Genomic DNA, 18,890 nt, shown 5'->3' with positions numbered 1-18,890 from the left:
TTGATCAAGTGGGATGATGAGACAGTTTTGGGAGAACTGATTACGTGATCAGCACTCCTTTTAGTATGTATAATGGTGAGGGACAGTGGTGTGGTAAAAGGCAAGATTTTGATTTCCATTGTGTTCAGCTGGTGGAGATGAGTTAAGTAAAAGCTTCTGGAGATGTAAAACTACAAGTCAGGCTTGTGAGCTGACTGCATTCAAAATCCAGTTTGGCTTTTGAATGCTGCAGTGAGGGCCCTGTAGGGCGCATTTTAAAAAAGCTTGTGTTATAATAGGTATTAGGAAAAATATTTTCCTAAGAGCAAACATTGAAACAATTTGTCCAGAGAGGTTGTGGCATCTCAATCTTTGGAAATTTTCAGAACTCGACTGGACAAAACTCTGAGGGATCAGATGTTGACCCTGCTCTGAGCAGGGTGGGGAAGTCGATGAGCACCCAGAGGTCCCTTCCAGCCTCAGGTATTCTCTGATGCTTGGTGTCTGGCACTGAGGCATAAGTGTTACGTTTTGAAGCCTCTCTTGTAGTCCTCTGCTGTCATTGCAGGCATCAAAGGGTTGTTTTGACTTGCTTCCGTCAGCAATCTTCTTGGAGGATTTGTAAAATAACATGTATTTTCTCGAGGACAGTTCAGAGGTGTCTACTCAGGATGGCTTTCAGGACATTTTAGGTCATCAGAATGCTCTAAGGCAGTGCTAGCGGGGCATGGGTCTGACTTAAGGAATCCTCTAGTGTTCTTGAGAGGAAACAATAGTTTTGTAATTTTTTGGAGAAAATTCTACAATTTTTACAGTTTTGGAAAGGAGTATTTGCCAGTAGTGTATAATATCACAGTGTACAAGTAGGACAGGTTTTGTACATGCTTCAGTAAAAGAAGTAGCGTTAGGCATTAGTGTTTATTTTAGCTGAGATTAATTTTGATATCTGATAAAAGAAATTTTGAAAATAAAACATTTGGGAATGTTGCTAGATCTGTAGTAATGTGAAATCATATATATCCCTAAAGTGAAAAATATATAAATACAAAGTCTCTGGTTTATAAAATAATCCCTTTCTTCATACACAAATCATCTACTACATGTGTAAGGGAAGTCTTCCTTTGGTCAGTGTAGAAAAAGGATTGTTTCTCTCTGCACATCAGGTCAGACGCTGTTTCAGCTTTCATGCAGGGGTATTGCAGAGATTCTTTGCTAATCTTTGAACTAGAAAAACAGCTGCTACAACATCATCTTTATGCAAGGGTAAGTGATATTTCAGTGATACCTGATTTTGTTTAGAGGTATTGTTATGACTTTTCCTCTTAAAAGCTCTAGAGGTGGGCTGAAATATATAAATTAAAATCCTTATTTTCAAAATACAGTATTATGAAGAGCGGTATTATTTCTCAGGAAATAGGAAAGAAAAGATTCTAGGGAACTTAAGTATGGAAATGCTAAGTCTTAAAATCCAATGTTTAATAAGAAAATGGTAGTCATTTCAATACTTGGTTATCTTTTGAATGCTCATATAGTTTCTATGTCTCATTACCTTTACTACAATTCCCTTATCAGTAATAATTTATTTTCAGACTAATTTTGTCCTTCACTGTCCTATATGCCATAAATGATCTCAGCCCATGCTATTTAACTACTCAGTGGTTTTGAGATTCAGTTCAAACAGGGAGGTTTGGTTGCAATACTTTCTGAGAACACTTTATTTTCAATCACTTTTACAAAGTAGAGATTCGGCTTTAAAGAGTTTACTGTATATTGTGACACAGAGGCTCTTTGAAGGTTAATCAGCTTTTTAGCAATAATAGGGTTGGATTCTTGTGCGACTAAATGAGTCACTTCTGTTTCATGTGCAGATCTATCATTTAATCGGAAGCCTGGAAGTTGAGACTTACTACACTGCATATTAAGTAGAAAAGACAGTTTTTGTTTTAATCATTTTTTTCTTTCTGAACTTCACTGTATCTTTAGGACTGTAAATTAGTTGAGACAGCTAGACTGATTATTTGAGAACCATTCCTAATGTGCGTGAAATCTAATAAAAGGAGCTGTACAGTGAAGTCATATTATTTGGACACCAAAGCTAAAAACTAATTTGAAGAAATATTCTTATATATACAAAATAAAATCCACTAAATGTGGTAATGTTCCTGATTTACATTTAGGGCATGTTTTAATCCAACTGCAGTTTAACTGGAGGCAGTTAGTGTTTTCTTAAAGGCAAGTGCAGAATCTCACAAATCTTTTTTTCACATATTTGTAGCCCAGAACAAATATTTGGGAAATGGTCAGGGTAGACTTTCATGAAGAGTTTTTACTGAGTAAGTGTTTTTTACAACTGAATATCTCTGATACAGCTCCGTGCTTGAGTTTAGCTGTTGAAGTTGATGGAATTACACACAATAGAGTAGACCTGTGTTTAAACATAACTGAACAAAGTATTTTTTTCTGGTAATAATGAACCACACATTTTTAAATATCAGAGAGTTTATAATCAAATCTATATTATATGTATGTATCTAACCTTGCACATAAGTCTAATTCTAATCCCATGCCATATAGTGCTATGTTGTGGATGGGCACTCAACTTTGTCACTTTTGTCTTCCCCAAACGTTGAGATGGTGAGCTTGAAATAATGGTAGTATAGACAGAAAACCCAGTGTCCCTGCAAGAACTGTTTAAATGGTTATTTTTATTATGCAGTGCCTGAGAAGTTTCCTTCGAGTCTCCATCCTGCTATTGGAAGAGCTGGGTTGGATTCCAGAAAGGAAGACAATGTGTGATGCAGTCTGTGTGCTGCCACAGCACATAGGATTACAAATTCTGATTGTTTAGGTTTTGGAAGGCCTTTGATGGAAAAGCCAAGGGACTGTTTTATAGAATCTTACTGCATGATACAAATAAATAACTATTGTAAATATTTTAAAACTTGAGGAATGTTGGTTTGTATACAGGGATGTGGTTCTGCCTGGACATGAAGCATCAAGTAGGAAGAGCTGATAACTCTTAATTTGTCATTTGTTTTGCTGTGTGAGTTGAAAGGACAAAGGTTTGAGGTGGACTACGGAAGAGAATGGGTCAGGACAAAAAAACCTCATTACACACCAACATTTTATTCCATTAAGATGACAGAACTTTTTCCTAAAAATGAGAAAAAGAATACAGTCTGCAGACTAAGAATTACTTCAAAAGAGGAAGGTTGCTGTGGACATTAGTGCCAGCTGTACTATGTGGGTAAGCAATAGAAAAGCACATTGCTTGGTCTTGCCATTTTCCAGAACATATTTGCAAGCACTACTGCAGATGATGCTAATACATCCTAAAACTGCCATGCCAGATTTACTACTCTTAATTTGCAAATCTGTGTATATGAAGACTTTATTTAATCATAGTTTTGAAGGCAGATTAAGCATGATGGGCTTAAATTTAGTCCTGCCAGCTGTTTTATTTGCCCACTTGTTAGGTACATGATATGCTGCCTTTCTCTTTTCCCTTGTTCTCATGCTGTTAACACAGTTAAATGAAGAAAATCTTTAGATTCTTATAAACTGAAGCCATATGGCAGTTCATAGTTGTCATGAAATCCAAATGGGTAGACTACTCAAAATGTACTCCCTATGCTTAGGACCACAGGCCTGAATCTGGTGCTGGGTTCCTCCGTCTGAGAAGCTGGGATTATGAGTTTTTCAGTCATGGTTTAGTTAGCATCAGAAATTTTGTTTGGGACTAGGGAAGACAGAAAATTTTGAAGTGAGAGAATATTTGTGTGAGTAAAAAGAGTAATGAGTAGCTGGGGAAGGAGAGAATACATAGGCAATTTTTTGATTGTCTGGTGGGTTGACCCTGGCTGGAGGCCAGATGCCCCCCAAAGCCAGTCTGTCACTGTCCGTCCTCAGCTGGACGGGGGAGAGAAAAATACAACAAAAGGCTTGTGGGACAAGATAAAGACAGGGAGAGATCACTCACCAATTACTGTTGTGGGCAAAACAGACTCAACTTAAAAAAAATAGCCTAATTTATTACCAAGCAAAACAGAGTAGAGCAATGAGAAATAAAACCAAATCTTAAAACACCTCCCCCCACCCCTCCCATCTTCCCGGGCTCAACTTCACTCCTGAATTCTCTCCCTCCTCCCCCCCAGCGGCACAGAGGGACGGGGAATGGGGGTTGTGGTCAGTTCATCACACGGTGTCTCTGCTGCTCCTTCTTGCTCAGGGGGAGGACTCCTCACACTCTGCCCCTGCTCCAGCGTGGGGTCCCTCCCATGGGAGACAGTCCTCCATGAACTTCTCCAGTGCGAGTCCTTCCCACGGGCTGCAGTTCTTCATGAACTGCTCCAGCGTGGGTCCCTTCCAAGGGTGCAGTCCTTCAGGAGCAGACTGCTCCAGCATGGGTCCCCCATGGGGTCACAAATCCTGCCAGCAAACCTGCTCTGGTGTGGGCTCCTCTCTCCATGGGGCCACAGGTCCTGCCAGGAGCCCAGCGTGGGCTTCTCATGGGGTCATGGCTTCCTTCAGGTGCCTCCACCTACTCTAGCATGGGGTCCTCCATGGGCTGCAGGTGGATATCTGCTCCACCATGGACCTCCATGGGCTGCAGGGGGACAGCCTGCTTCATCATGGTCTTCTCCACAGGCTGCAGGGGAATCTCTGCTCTAGCGCCTGGAGCACCTCCTGCCCCTCCTCTGCACTGACCTTGGTGTCTGCAGAGTCGTTCCTCTCATATTTTCTCACTCCTGTCTCTGGCTACAGTCGCTCTTGGTGGTTTTTTTCCCCTTCTTAACTCTGTTATCCCAGAGGCGCTGCCACTGTCTCTGATGGGCTTGGCCTTGGCCAGCGGTGGGTCCATCTTGGATCCAGCTGGCATTGGCTCCATCAGACATAGGGGAAACTTCTGGCATCTTCTCACAGAAGCCACTCCTGTAGCCCCTCCACTACCAAAATCTTGCCACACAAATACAATACAGATTGGATTGAATAGGGGATCCTAATTCTTATCTGACTTCTGTTTTCCCATAATTTTGGTCCAAACACAAATCAACTGTAAGTGATGGTCATATGTGTAAGTTGTGTTGTACAAATATTCCATGCACTGAGAGGGGATTCATGCAGAAAAAATATCCAGTCAAATAATGTTAAGACCTTATTGTGGTACCTAGAGCTTAAGATGGAGCTGTTTAGGAGCAAACTGGAGAAAAAAGAACCACAAAAATTTGAATAGAAATGCTTTTCACGAGTTTCCAGGTAATTGGAAACTGCGCTGGAACACTGTAGACCTGTGATGCTTGAGCAAATGACTAAATGGCAGTATTTGGCTGAATACGTGGATGAGCAGTTGAAAAGAACTCAAGTTACATTCTAGAGCACTTCACCGTTTTAGCTTGAAGTTTTGGCATACAGACACTTGGAGTTCAAATGTCTTGTGGCTGAAGATGTTTGATCTGGTTCTAATATCCTGTTTAGTTCTTGGTCATCCCATTCTCTTTGTATGTGATCCTTGTTTAAGTTTTCTGTCCTCTCCATGCAAGTTAAGGTGCTCCTTATCTTCTCTGTCTACTAGAGGTAGATGTAAGGAAAAATCCTTTTCAGTGATTTGGATGATGAAAATTATTACTAAGCTTTTCTAAGAGAATGTGTTGATAGCTAGATTCCATGAATAAACGTCCCACTTTGTGGACCCTAACCTCCATCCATGAAGTCTTCTTCATCCATGAAGGGCAAAGATGAATGATGACTTCATTAGTCTTCCATTACTGTCTACCTCAGTGACATGGAAAAACTTTGCATGCTGGTTTTCATAACTTGATACAAATGTTATTCTAGATTACATTCTGTGATTGAAAATGTTACTTACAGTTCTTTCCTAATGTTTTTTATTTATGATCTCTAATGTTGCATAGAAAGAAGACTTTGCCTTGTTCCTCTACAGGAACAAGAGAGGTTGCAAAGACTAGCTAAAAGTGGAATAAACTTTTCTCAAAATTCCCTCTAACCAAGCAGAAGGTAGTTCACCTACATTTTAGGAAGTTATTGCGTGACAAATGCAATAGGCATGTGTGACTACGTATGGAATGGGAGATTTTTTTTAGTGGCAAAAAACTTCCTGCTTAAAGAAGGATAACTCCATAACATATACAAATGTGTTCCTCTTCCTAATCTTCTTGGGTTTAGAATATAAAATATAAAATATATATTTATATAAATAAAATATAATTTTAAAAATATTTCAGTATGCTTGATTGAAATGCTAGGCATGACTTAAAGGCTTCCAATAGAGATCATAATGCTGGTGCAGAAGGAAATAGAATAACTCATCTTCCATTTGAAACGTTTCCTGCAGTTTCACTTCTGCTGCACTGTCTCAGGACTGTGTCTAGAGTAGCATTTCTTAGCTGTGTCACTGCACGAAAGCCAAATCTTAAGTTGTCATGTTGCATGCAAGCTGTCTTATCCTAAATTTATTTTTGGTCAATTTGGCAAATATGTATTGCTGTGTTTGTACTGTCCTATACAGTTGCTTGTGGTTTCTCTGTATATTTAAAACAAATACTTATACTTACATATACTTACTTACATTGCTTTGCAATGCTTGCATTCTGTTGGCACGTGCTGACATTTCTATGGAGATGTTTTGTGCAAATGTAAGTGATTAGCGTATGTGTAGATTTGAAGCTGACAACCACATAAGAGATTTGAAAGCAATGTGGAAAATGCAATAATCATACACCCTTGATTGATAGCTTTAACTGCCTTTGCTATTAGCCCACCTGTATAGAGAATTATAATACTATTATTTTATAATATTATTTTAAATAATGTAGTAGTTTAGAGTGTATTTCAGAAATATTTCCATTCATTGCCCAGACACATTATATCTACTTAAAGACCAAGGTAAACATAATGGTTTTGTTATTTTATGACTATGTCTTATTTTAAGAATGTCTATGGCTAGCTATCAGCAGGATCACTGAAACTTTAGTTTTAGCAGCTGCTGGAAAAGCATGATAGTTTAAAAAAACAACTGTTCTGAAAAAAATTTCACATAGAAGTACATTGGTTGTATTTATGTAATTGCTTTTGGCATCAGCTTAAGTGAATTTAAGTAAAAGTTCATCCATAAAATGATCTGACTTTCTCAATCCACTTGAACCTTGATCTGTTTTAGTGTAATGTTCTGGAGTTGGTAAAGATGCTTTGTGATTGGAGTCTGTAACCCCAAATGGGATTACACCACCTTCTTCTGATTCAGAATTTCCTGCTGTTGCAATATGTGTTGTTTGACAGAAACGAGGAGTGATTCCCTCTCAGACGCTCATGTTGAGATTGCGGCCAGGGAACAGCGTTACTGAGGTATTCTTTCACTGCTAAAGACAAGGCGTCGCTTCTATTGTAAACTTGGTTCTCTCTCACTGAGTTTACAAACTTGTTCTAAATAATTCACTTCAGCTTGAAGCTCTGTTTCCCAGGAGAGTGAATAGTTAGTTACCTTCTTAAAACCAGTTTTTGCTTTAAGAACAAACAAACCACATGGCAATTTCAAAGTTGTGGATTAGACATCCTTTATACCACTCACCCAGAGCCTTTTCGGTTCTTTTTTTTTTTTTTAAGTTATTATTATTTGCAAATTCCTTATTGAATGGATAGTGAATAGCCTGCATCAGTTGGCTGCCAAGCGTGGTGGTGTTTAACTCTGTCCTCCATAGGCAGCTTGCAGCGGGGCTGCACGTGCGTCCCGAGCTCTGAGAGCAGAGTTCATTCCTGCATTGCCCTCACCACCTGCAAGCGTGTGTGTGTGTGTGTGTGCTTAGTCCTCCCTTATAAGAAAACAAAAAAGAGCAAGGAGTACTGCCATGATCACTTCTTTTCTGCTCTCATTTCAGCAAGTTTCTACCTCCAAAGCTGGCATGGCTTTTCTCAGATTATCCGGTTTCAAGCTATGTTGCTATTGTAGCAGAGGCCTGCCGCGGTTTAAGTACTCATACTGCAGGGCAGCGTCCCTGGGAAACGTGCTGTTTGCAGTCGTTCACGCCGGGCCTGGGAGGATCACGACATTAAATTGCAGGAATACCTCCTGAGTAAATCTGAGGCTTTTCCAGAGGGGCCTGCTGTCCAAATTTAAGCGCTTTTGAAGGAAGGGAGGTTTTGGAATAAAGGCTGCAGCGTGTCAGTCTACTACCAAGAAAATCAATCTATGCTGGAAAGCAAACGTGTGTTTAGTTAAGGCTGGGTAAGCAGAAAAGAGGGTTGAAACATCTGAGAAAGAAAGAGTAAACTGCTCTTCAGATTTTGAGCACAAGCTTTTCCAGCTTCTGGTTTTTATGATACACACATCTATAAACATTTCATAGTGTATTTTCTAAATTTCAAGAGTTTTGGCACATTCTGATTGGACATATGGCAATACAGTATATATGACTAGAAATTTGTCATGGCCCTTGTTTAATGCAAAGGGGCCTTTTAGTTGTGCCACCTGAGTTTGTATTTGCTGCACTCCATTGCCATGATCTGTTTGTGCATTGTTTTTAATAATCAGTGAAAACTTACAAAGATTTCTCTCATGTGAAGGGGAAAATAGAGGTTTTCATGGTTAGGCCCCAAGTTAGTTCCTTGCAATATTAACTGCACACTTGATAGCATAGGCTCTCACCCTCAAGGGGTGATAATAGGAAAAACTCATTATGTTCTCATTATCAGTGCTAAAGTAGTTGTCCTGTGATGCATGAAAGCTGAGATGATATGCGAGGAGATTCTCATCCTTTAGAGTGAAGAAGGTGGCAGGAGGAATGAGTATTTTTCACCTTCTTCAGACCCGATCAGGGAGTTAGAAGCATCCCTTCATATATGGCCAGTTCTGGGCAGGACACAGACATGCTCCAGGGTCTCCTTCAGTTTTTTCCTCAGTGCTGAGTTGTCATAGGTTGGATGCTTCCACTTCCACCCTATCCCAAGGGTGCTTTTTACTGGTACCAGTTCTTCAAAGACTCCTGGGGCACTGCAGCGGCCCCCAGCTCTTGTTTTTGTCCTATTGCATCATTTTACCACACTGCCTGCTCAGCTCAGAGTTCTTGTCCCACCGTGACCTCTCTATTGCAATCATAGATCCATCAGCCCTTCAACTTCAGGTCCAGTTAGGGAACTGTCTCACTTCTGGTATTGGTCTGATGCTGCTTGTCAACATTTGAAGAGTTCACATCTGAAAGTGGGTGTTTCTGGAGATACAGATACTACTATACTCTACTGTAGTCACAAAACTTTCTTTGCAGAAAACCCATCTGGGACTTGCTACCATGTAGTTTTTAATTTAAAATATCCTTATGACTAATGGAACTATAAAATACCTTGTCATTGTTGTGGCACATAGGGGATCCGGTAATAAATTAGAGGTCCTCTGTGACAAGTACCATAGATCTATAATAAAACAACAACCTCTGTCTGGGAACACTTCAGTCTAAGTTCATATTTCTTCCTTATGCACCCAAAAATAGATTTAATCAAATTTCCTGCCTAAGGGCTTGAACAGCTGGAATATGAAAGAAATTTTCACTATTCTGCAATGTAGTAGTCCTCTATCTCTGGAAAGTATGAACATTGTTAGTATATAAGACAAAACCTTTCATTTAAACTTTTCTCACAGCATATCTAGTTTGATTTAGGCAGTGGTTTGAAGCAGTAGGACATATTTGGTTATCCCAGATTTATATTCAGTGACTAGAGAACAGCGTTTTAGTTTTATCTGAAATGTTTCCTTCCTCATGTTCTAAACTAAAAAGTGAAATTTATGACAAAATCATTAAAATGCTTAAACGCTGATCTGACTTTTCTGATTCAGTGTTTTCATGTAGACATATTTTCTCATACTTGCTTTTCCAGATTGTATTGGTCAGTGGACATCTGGACAGCTGGGACGTTGGGCAGGGAGCTATGGATGATGGTGGTGGAGCATTTATATCATGGGAAGCATTATCACTCATTAAGGATCTGGGTAAATATTTAATTTTAAAATATTTTTAATACATTACATTTCCAGGACATTTTGTATGTTGTCTATACTGGATTTTCTATTTTACTTATTCCTCTGAGCACAAATGTTCATACTTTGTATAAATATTTTGCAAGTTTGTCTGTTTGTTAGACTCCTTCTTTAATCACAGGGGTCATCCAAAAGCAACACATCAGTAGATGATCTAGAAAGTGCCTTGAGCCTGCATGGTCACCGTCATCATAGAATGAAAGTTCAGTGTAAGATATACTATCATCTAGTTACCTTAGAAGGAAGTCACTCCTTTTCATTTTGTCTTAATGAGTTCCTCCCTACTAATGAAGATGAAGGTCATGAGGTCACAGATAGCCTTCTGATATTCATAGAATCATAGAATGGTTTGAGTTGGAAGAGACCTTTAAGTCATCTAGTCCAACCCCTCTGCAATGAGCAGGGATATCTTCAACTAGATCAGGTTGCTCAGAGCTCTGTGCAACCTGACCTTGAATGTTTGCAGGGAGGGGGCATCTACTGCTTCTCTTGGCAACCTGCGCAAGTGTTTCACCAGCCACATTGTAAAAAATCTCTTCCTTATATCTAGTCTAAATCTGCCCTCTTTTAGTTTAAAACCATTACCCCTTGTCCTATTGCAACAGGCCCTGCTGAAAAGTTGGTCTCCATCTTTCTTATAAGCCCCCTTTTAGGTACTGAAAGGCTGCAATAAGGCCTCCCTGGAGCCTTCTCTTTTCCAGGTTGAACAACCCCAGCTCTCTCAGCCTGTCCTCACAGGAGAGGTGCTCCAGCCCTCTGATCATTTTTGTGGCCCTCCTCTGGACCTGCTCCAACAGGTCCATGTCTCTCCTGTACTGGTAACCCCAGAGCTGGATGCCGTACTCCAGGTGGGGTCTCATGGGAGCGGAGCAGAGGGGCAGAATCACCTCCCTCAACGACGCTTCTTTCAATGCAGCCCAGGACATAGTTGGCTTTCTGGACTGTGAGTGCACTGTGTGGGCTCATGTCCAGCATTTCATCCACCAGTACCCCCAAGTCTTCTCTGCAGGGCTGTTCTCAATCCCTTCATCCCCCAGCCTGTATTGATACCGGGGGCTGTCCCAACCCATGGGCAGGACCTTGCACTTGGCCTTGTTGAACCTCATGAGGTTCGCATCGGCCCACCTCTCAAGCCTGTCAAGGTCCACCTGGATGGCATCCCGTCCCTCAAACATGTCAACGGCACCACTCAGCTTGATGTTGTCTGCAAACTTGCTGAGCATGCGTTCAATCCCACTGTCTATGCCATTGATGAAGATATTAAACAGTACTGGTCCCAGTACGGACCCCTGAGGGACACCACTCATTGCTGATCTCCATCTGGACATTGAGCTGTTGACCACTACCCTCTGGATGTGACCATCCAATCAATTCCTCATCCACTGAACAGTACACTCATCAAATCCATCTCTCTCCAATTTAGAGAGAAGGATGTTGTGGGTGACCGTGTCAAAGGCCTTACAGAACTCCAGCTAGATGACACCCGTAGCTCTTCCCTCGTCCACTGATGTAGTCACTCCATCATAGAAGGCCACCAGGTTGGTCAGGCAGGACTTGCCCTTGGTGAAGTCATGCTGGCTGTCTCAAATCACCTCCCGTTCCTCCATGTGCCTTAGCATAGCTTCTAGGAGGATCTGTTCCATGATCTTTCCAGGCACCAAGGTGAGGCTGACAGGTCAGTCATTATTCATATTTGGTCATACCCTTCTCTGTCTTTTAAGCAAACATTGTCATTCGGCATGTTCCTAAATCTTTCACTGTCCTACAAGTTGCTTTTACAGCAGCTACTCAGTTAATTTAATTCCCAACCCCTTACCTTGCTCTTGATAACTTCTCAAGACAATTTCATCTAAGTCTCTCTCAAAAGCATGTAAGTAGGACTGGATCCAGGCAATGATCCTGCCTCTGCTCTTTTCCCTGTCATCTGCATGTAAAGATATTCAGCAAATATTATTCCAAACTTCACAGAAGTTCATATTTCCAATGTATGTATTTTGGTGGTTTTGTTTTTTCCTTGAATGTTCTTCCTAAATAAATTTATGTCCTGCCTGGACTTGTTCCACCAAATATTGATAGACACATCTATACCATCAAACTGGCGCATTCTCAGGTTTACGCTTGAGGGCTGAATTCCTGATTAGGCTGCTTTTATGTTGCTGTGTGCTTGAGCTCTGCTTTGGACTGTGACAGCTGATTTCCTTGGCAAAGGTAATCCAGGTCACAGGAAGCACACACTTGAGTCTCATCACTACAAGGATACACTTCTGTCAAATTTGGCTTAACAATGGTGACCTGTCAAATGCTGTGGGCTCATATGTCTCATCAAGCAACGTTTGATGCTGAGGCCTTGTGCACTGTAGTATCCTGCTACAATAGGTTTGTGGGATGCAGAGTAACATACTCTTGCCAGGAATCACTTCTTTAAATCATTCTTGGTAATCAGCAAGGTGACAAGGTGACCAGGTTCTGGAATTTGGTCTGTAGATCAGCTGGACAGCACACATGCTGTCAATCCTGGACTTGCTGGTCTCCCTCCTCCACAATTTCTGTTCAGCAGAAGTATGAGTCAAAATAAACCCCCATGCCGTCAATGCTAAATGTAAGTGAAGAAGGAGAGAATGAGGAAGAGGTAGCTTCTAGCCTGGATCTGTCTGTTCCAGTAGTGCTATGGATAAAATACCAGTGTGGACTTGCTCAGCCTACTGCCTCCTGGTTTGCATAGTCCCCCTGTGTGGGATCTGAAAGGCCAATATCTTCTACTCATGGTCTTCATCATGTGGGTAGAAGTGGGCTGCAGATGGCGTGTTATTGTAGAAGGGCATGGTCTACATATGCCTACATAGGGTGTGTTTGGTGGGAGAGATGGTCCGCAAGGTAAAATGAGATAGGGCTGGTGTATGTGCAAGAGGGAGCTGTGGTTGCACAGTCATCCACCTCTGTTCTCTAGACACCCAGCCTCTCAAAGTTTGGCCTAGTGTCCTGCTGTTCCTAGTCTGTCGTGGCCTAGTCTGATTTCTGGTCTCCAAAATGCAAATTCCAATCTTACTGCTCGATCTCTAGGTTTTTTGCTGGTTTTACTTCCATGTGGGCTTTTGTCACTGTACCCCTCAAAACTAGTTCAAAACAAACTTCTTAGATTGTCAAGTTGATATCCAAGGATGCTTTTCGACCTTCATCAAATGGAATCTATTTTTCCTCATCATTGCCTTTTTCCAGAACTGCAACCCGTGGTCAAGAGGAATGCACCACGTATTCATTAAAAACTAAAATCCTGCTGCTGCTCTTAGCTCTGACGGAGTTTAGATAATAAACTAGCCTTCCCTGCTTCCGCTCAGAAGGATTTGTGCACTTGAACAATCTCAGTGTTTCCTGAAGAGCTCTTTGTAGACAAGCTCTGTTACGTGATTAGCTACTATCATACTGCAGTGGTGAATATCAAACGTCCATGTGAATTCCTATTCCTTTATTTTGCATTATTTAAACCTCTTATCTCTCATTTTCCCAGCCTTGGAATGATTGGAATATCAGTCTGTGACCGAAAGCAAAATGTCTCTGTTTTAATTTTGGGTCTTTTAAAAGCAAACTAAAGAGAATTCTTTTACAGAAGAATCCAGGCCTACTCTTTCTTTTAGTGTTTTTAAATCTTTCTTTTATCATTCTTGGAAAATTGTCTATGCTCCCTCCACCTTCAAGGAAAAAAAAATTTATGCTTCTGTGTTTGTTGACTATTCCATTCAGAATAAACTGGTTTGTGTCTCTTAAGAGCAAGTTCATGGTGGCATTGTATAATTCTTATTCACTGGGTTTCCTTTCACACTTGACTGAAATGCATCACTCTCTGCTTGTTCAAATATTTGATTTCCTCTGGTAGTAGCCTGTGTGTTTGCTGTACGACCTGTGGTGAAATGCTGTTTTCTCAGCTGGCAAATGCCGGAGCCTTTGCTGACGCCCTCTGTTCTGGCCAGCTGTGGCTCTTCTTGTTATACCAGTGTTCTGCAGGAACATAAGGCTGGGAGAGGACTTCTGGGTCATCATATCTAACCTGTAGATAACCATGGGGGATAAGACTTTCATAAACTATCATCTTCCATAGCAGATTGGCTAATGCAGATTTTATATCTTACGATGCACACACAATCTGACAAAAAAGGACAGCAAAATAACAGATGTGCAGATTGTGTGAGAAACGAATTAATGAGTTTTATTTAAAATCAGTTGCATAGATTGGGTTTTGAGTGAGCATTATATTTTGAATTGTGGAGACTTGGTTTAATATCCTCTCGGACCCTCATAAATTTACTCTCAGTCTAGTCCACCAAATACATTTGGCATGGGGATAAACCAACTCAACCGGTTTGTCTGTATGCACGTGTAGAATTTTTCTGCTGTGTACTGGGAGTCTTAAAGCCATGGTGCATTGCATAGCCATAAAAACTGTGTCTGCATTTACCAGAGTATAACTGATCTTACAGCTGTGGTGATGTGATCTTAAAGCTGAAGCGAGCATTATGAAATATGAATTCTAGAATATGAAGTTTGTATTGTGTAGTGAGAAATACTGCCACGACTTCTGCTATGGTCCATTGGTTCCATGAAAGCAAGATATTACTTCGCTATTTAAGCCATTTTTTCAGTGATGATCTAATAGCACTTCATCAAGATATCACTGTGACCCTGGAACGTGGCTGGTGGACACAAGTTGTGCCTGTTAATTAGGATTTTGATAATTCCATGTAGTACTTGAGGAATGATTATAGTTTAAATACCATTCCATACTTTCAACATAACCTCCTCCCCAAACCATTTAATACCTATTGGCTTAGGACCAAATATGTGAAATTAATTGAAAAATCATTAAAATTATAGTTTAAGATGGTTATATTTTAAGCAGTGCAGTTTGTTTTCTTGCCTCAAGTAAAATTTTTAACAGTCTTTGCTTTTATTTCCAAGTAAATCAGTTACTTAATCTGTTAGCATTTATATTTCCTGAATTTTCAGTGTTAGCTTTTATTTTTTTAATTGAGCTGGCAGTTTGAGTACCACATTGATATCTTTTTTTATTCTTTCTAGTGGTTTTTTTTAGATTTTCAGACACCATAACACTTACATGTTCCCTATAAGGACATGTAACAAATAATCTGAATTAGTTACACAGTCTTCAACACATCAAACTTTTGGTAGGATTTTTTTTTTTTCCATTTCACTTTTTTGACTTCACATGGATATTGTTTCTTTTTGAGAGAAAGGGAACTACATGAAGGCCAGACTGAACTGAAATAATTTTGTATTATATTACCAGAGAGTGGAATAGAAAGATTTAATTCATATAGAATCCCATGTATACATTTCAAAGGAGTAGCACCTTAAAAACATAGGGCCAGGTTGTGAAGTACTGTAGATTTTGAATACTGGTTAGAGCTGTAACAATTCGGTTAGGCCTGGAAAGTAGAAGAGCTAAAAAGCGGGAAGTTTCAAGTTTATCTGAATACTTTGCTTCTAACATCTGTAATGTGTCCCTGTCCATCTTCCACACGGGGTGACGGGAATGGGGCACTTGCTGCAGGTGCCATTCCCTGTCCACCTTCTCCTAGGAGGAAGCACAGGCAGCAAATTCAGAACAAACGCCAGCTTTTAGATGGTTACATTTCGGCAAGGTGACTCTTCCACAGCCACCCTGTGCAGAAAACATCTCTTCTGTGTGGCCAAAGCTTCGCTCTTGAAACGTCCCCGTCAGCAACCTACAGTTAAAGGTCAGCACTGGCCTGTGCACCTGTTGATAGCAGCAGTGGTCATAGATATCTCCGGACCAGAGTAAGCGGAAGTGTTTTCCCATATCAGCTTCTCTGTATCAACTATACTCTTACAGTAGCTTGCTTTGCCAGTGCTAATCTCAGAAAAATTCACCAACTAGCGTCCATATTGATGAATGTTATCCAAAGGAGTCTTTTCTCTCAGTTAAAGCTGAAGTTTAATGAAGCACAAAGGAAAGAAAAACAGTTGTGTGGGGTTTTTTTCTGGAACCTTGAAACTTATATACGCTGCTGATTGGCAAGATCTCTGGTGAGCTGCTTCATGGCTTATGTGCTTAAAAACCCAAGAACTGAAGTGTTTTCACAGAAGTTGTTTATGTGAAGAAAGATGAAAGTTTTGGCCAGTTATTGCTTTTAATCTTTTTTTTCTGGGAATAAAGATGTCTTTAGAGGCACTGAGGCAGTTCGTGAACTGGTCTGAACTGGTAAATTCCCATTCCTTCAGTGGAGTTGGGGCTGTTGTGATTAGCTGAGGATTTCTGATGCTTAAGAAATTACCCTTCACAACTGCAGGCAGGGTGTCTGAGGCAGAAAGCTTGTGCAATGTGCAGTTTGCCTGCAGCTGTGTCTGGCAGCTGCCGCCATCCCCAGCCCTCCCCAGTTTTTAACCTTTTGATCAATTTTAACCAAATTTGATAAAGGCATGGAAATATTTAGAATATGATGTGTTCTTTGCTAATGAGTGATTGAGGAGAGATGGGTGAGTGCGTTTATGTCCCAGCTGAGGGAGAGACAGGAAGAAACTCTGCTTTTATCCTTTCCCTGGGATGATGAAGACCTGGTTAACCAGCACTGTACAGCTTTGGAGTAAGCACCAGAGCCTCTACCTGCAAACTCTGTGCAGTAAGCAGCAAATATTGTTACAGTAGTAGTGAAGGTGTTGTTTGGGGTGATTTAGAGATGATGGGAAGGCACTGGGGGTGTTTTAGGGAGGAAGGGCTGAGGAGTTCCCATCTTTAAGCCAAGGGAATCCAAGGGGAGTTCGATGAGCTGTGATGCGGTGTGGGGGCATTTGGAAGCTATAGGAGAAACAGCAAATTGGGGTTTTCTAGTTTTGCGGAAGAACAGCTGTGTTGCTAATTACAGTCTAGAAACCTCAAACCCAACTTGTTTTCAGGTTGCATTTATAATTCTCCGATTTTATGTTTGTTGGTTTGTGTGCAAAATAGATGTCTCTGGAGATGGCTAATGCCATTTGCCTCAGCATTTTCGTGTTAGTCTGGTTAATGCTTTGGTGTCATTTGAAATACGGTTTCTCTTGTCCCCATGCCACATGAGGCCGCCACAAAAGAAGCTGCCTTTCCAGGTGAGATAAAAGACTAGTTAAGCAGCTACTCATAAAACATCACCATAAATTTACCCTAAATTTATTTTGATGCCATGTTTTGCCATATTTTGTTGGCTATACAGGTTGGACAAACAGCCTGCAGGACTCAATCCTGCTCTGGATGTTGGTTGCCAGTTTCTGTGAAGTAGGTATTTGTGTTCCTCTCCCACCACTTCAAGCCACCTGCTGTCACAGTGCCGGTCTTGCTCAGGACTAATACTTGTGTACGATGTATTTGAGCAAGAAGCAGGTAGTACGTATCCAATGATTTTTAGCTTTAGCCAGTGCTGCCTCTTTGCTCCTAATCCAGCTGTGTTCCTGCATTGCTTGTCCAAGGGGCATTTCCCAGCCAAGGCCAGAGGCACTCTGCCCTGCTCTGGCACCGGGGAGCACCCTGCCACAGCCACCTCGTGCTCCAGAGCTAGAAATGCGGGACTTTTATCCTTAAAGGGAGCTTGAAGGAACTGAATAACAACAATGACAGAGAAAGGTCTTTAGAAGGTGACAGTATGGCAGCATCAGCTTTCCAAGCATAGTATTTTATGCCTCCTAACTGCAGTAGAGAGCCCACTGGAGTTAGAGATGCAGTCGATATTGATGGATGAATTTCACTGCTTTCTTCTGAAAAACTTCAGACATGATAACTGTTGTGTCTCTTTTTAATTAAAACAGCTGGGGCCAATTTTTTTTTGCTGTTGAGAAGAGAAGCTGACAGGGTCTGCTATTATTTGACACGACAGTCTAGTTTATTTTCAGAGTCTCATCTCTGCTAGCACAGGAGGAATCAAATAGTCAACAGGTCCTTTGTTCACTTCCCAGGTTTCTTTCAGCAACATTTACCCACAAGCTCTCTCTGCTTGTTCAGAAATGCCTTTCTCTGGCTGTGTTTGGGTCTCGCTTGCTCCATCACTAGTCAACTCTTGGTGCCCTGCCAAGCTCAGAAGTGCACACATGTCCACCAGGTACTGCCCAGTCTGTGTGTTTATGGGGTACATCTTCGTAAGAAGCCCAATGGTTGTGCTGTGAATTTGCCAAATCACAAATGTACCCTCTTTCCCTTCAATTGCTTGAACTGCAGCAGTGTAAGGTGTTACCAGTTACTCTTATCTGAACTCCTTGCGTTGAAGTAGCTGGTATAGACTTCAGGAAGGGCTGCGCTCCAAAGACTACTGTGGCGATGGATTGTGGTACAGAGTAAATGTTTTCCTGCTTTTGCTGTTGTCTCATGCACTGAGTTCATGTTCAGTCATGTCTGCGTGCCACGCCAGATCAGGAAGTCTCCTGCTCGGACTGTGCCTCCAAGTGCTTCTGGGAATCCTGGTTCTTCCATGTAAAAAAATATTTGCTATGGGGAGCTGCCAGAGCCAGCGAATACCAGGAGTCAAGTAGATGAACAGGGCACATTTTCCTCTTCTGCACCCAGGGCAGGATGCCTGATGTCGTTGCTGCTAGAGCAGCCTGATGAAGGAAGGGTGATGATTGTTGACAAAGTCTAATCCCAACCATCACACCTTTTACACGGCTTTCCTACATTCCTAGACAATGATCTACATGTGCATGAGAAGGGGAGAAATGTATGGTGATAGGTGCTATGCGTACTTCTTCCTCTTTGACAGCATTATGGGGAAATGGAATTTCATGAGTCAACTTTCCTATAGAAGTAGACATGGATCTGGTACAACCAAATCTGTTTCGTAGGATGAAGGCACACAAAACTACAGAAATGTTTTTA

General features: G+C 41.2%; 1 protein-coding gene across 1 annotated transcript in view; it reads left to right on the top strand.

The window, feature by feature from the left end:
* CPQ (carboxypeptidase Q) overlaps positions 1-18,890 on the top strand; it is a 158,597-nt gene that overhangs the window by 89,407 nt on the left and 50,300 nt on the right. Inside the window, exon 5 of the mRNA XM_075743663.1 lies at positions 9,862-9,973. Within this exon, the coding sequence (XP_075599778.1) occupies positions 9,862-9,973 (112 nt within the window). The remainder of the gene's footprint in view (positions 1-9,861; positions 9,974-18,890) is intronic.

This window comes from Balearica regulorum, chromosome 2, assembly GCF_011004875.1.
Source record: "Balearica regulorum gibbericeps isolate bBalReg1 chromosome 2, bBalReg1.pri, whole genome shotgun sequence".
Classification (NCBI taxonomy): domain Eukaryota; kingdom Metazoa; phylum Chordata; class Aves; order Gruiformes; family Gruidae; genus Balearica; species Balearica regulorum.
Note: the sequence above shows the minus strand (reverse complement) of the source record. Positions and strands in the feature narration are given on the sequence as shown.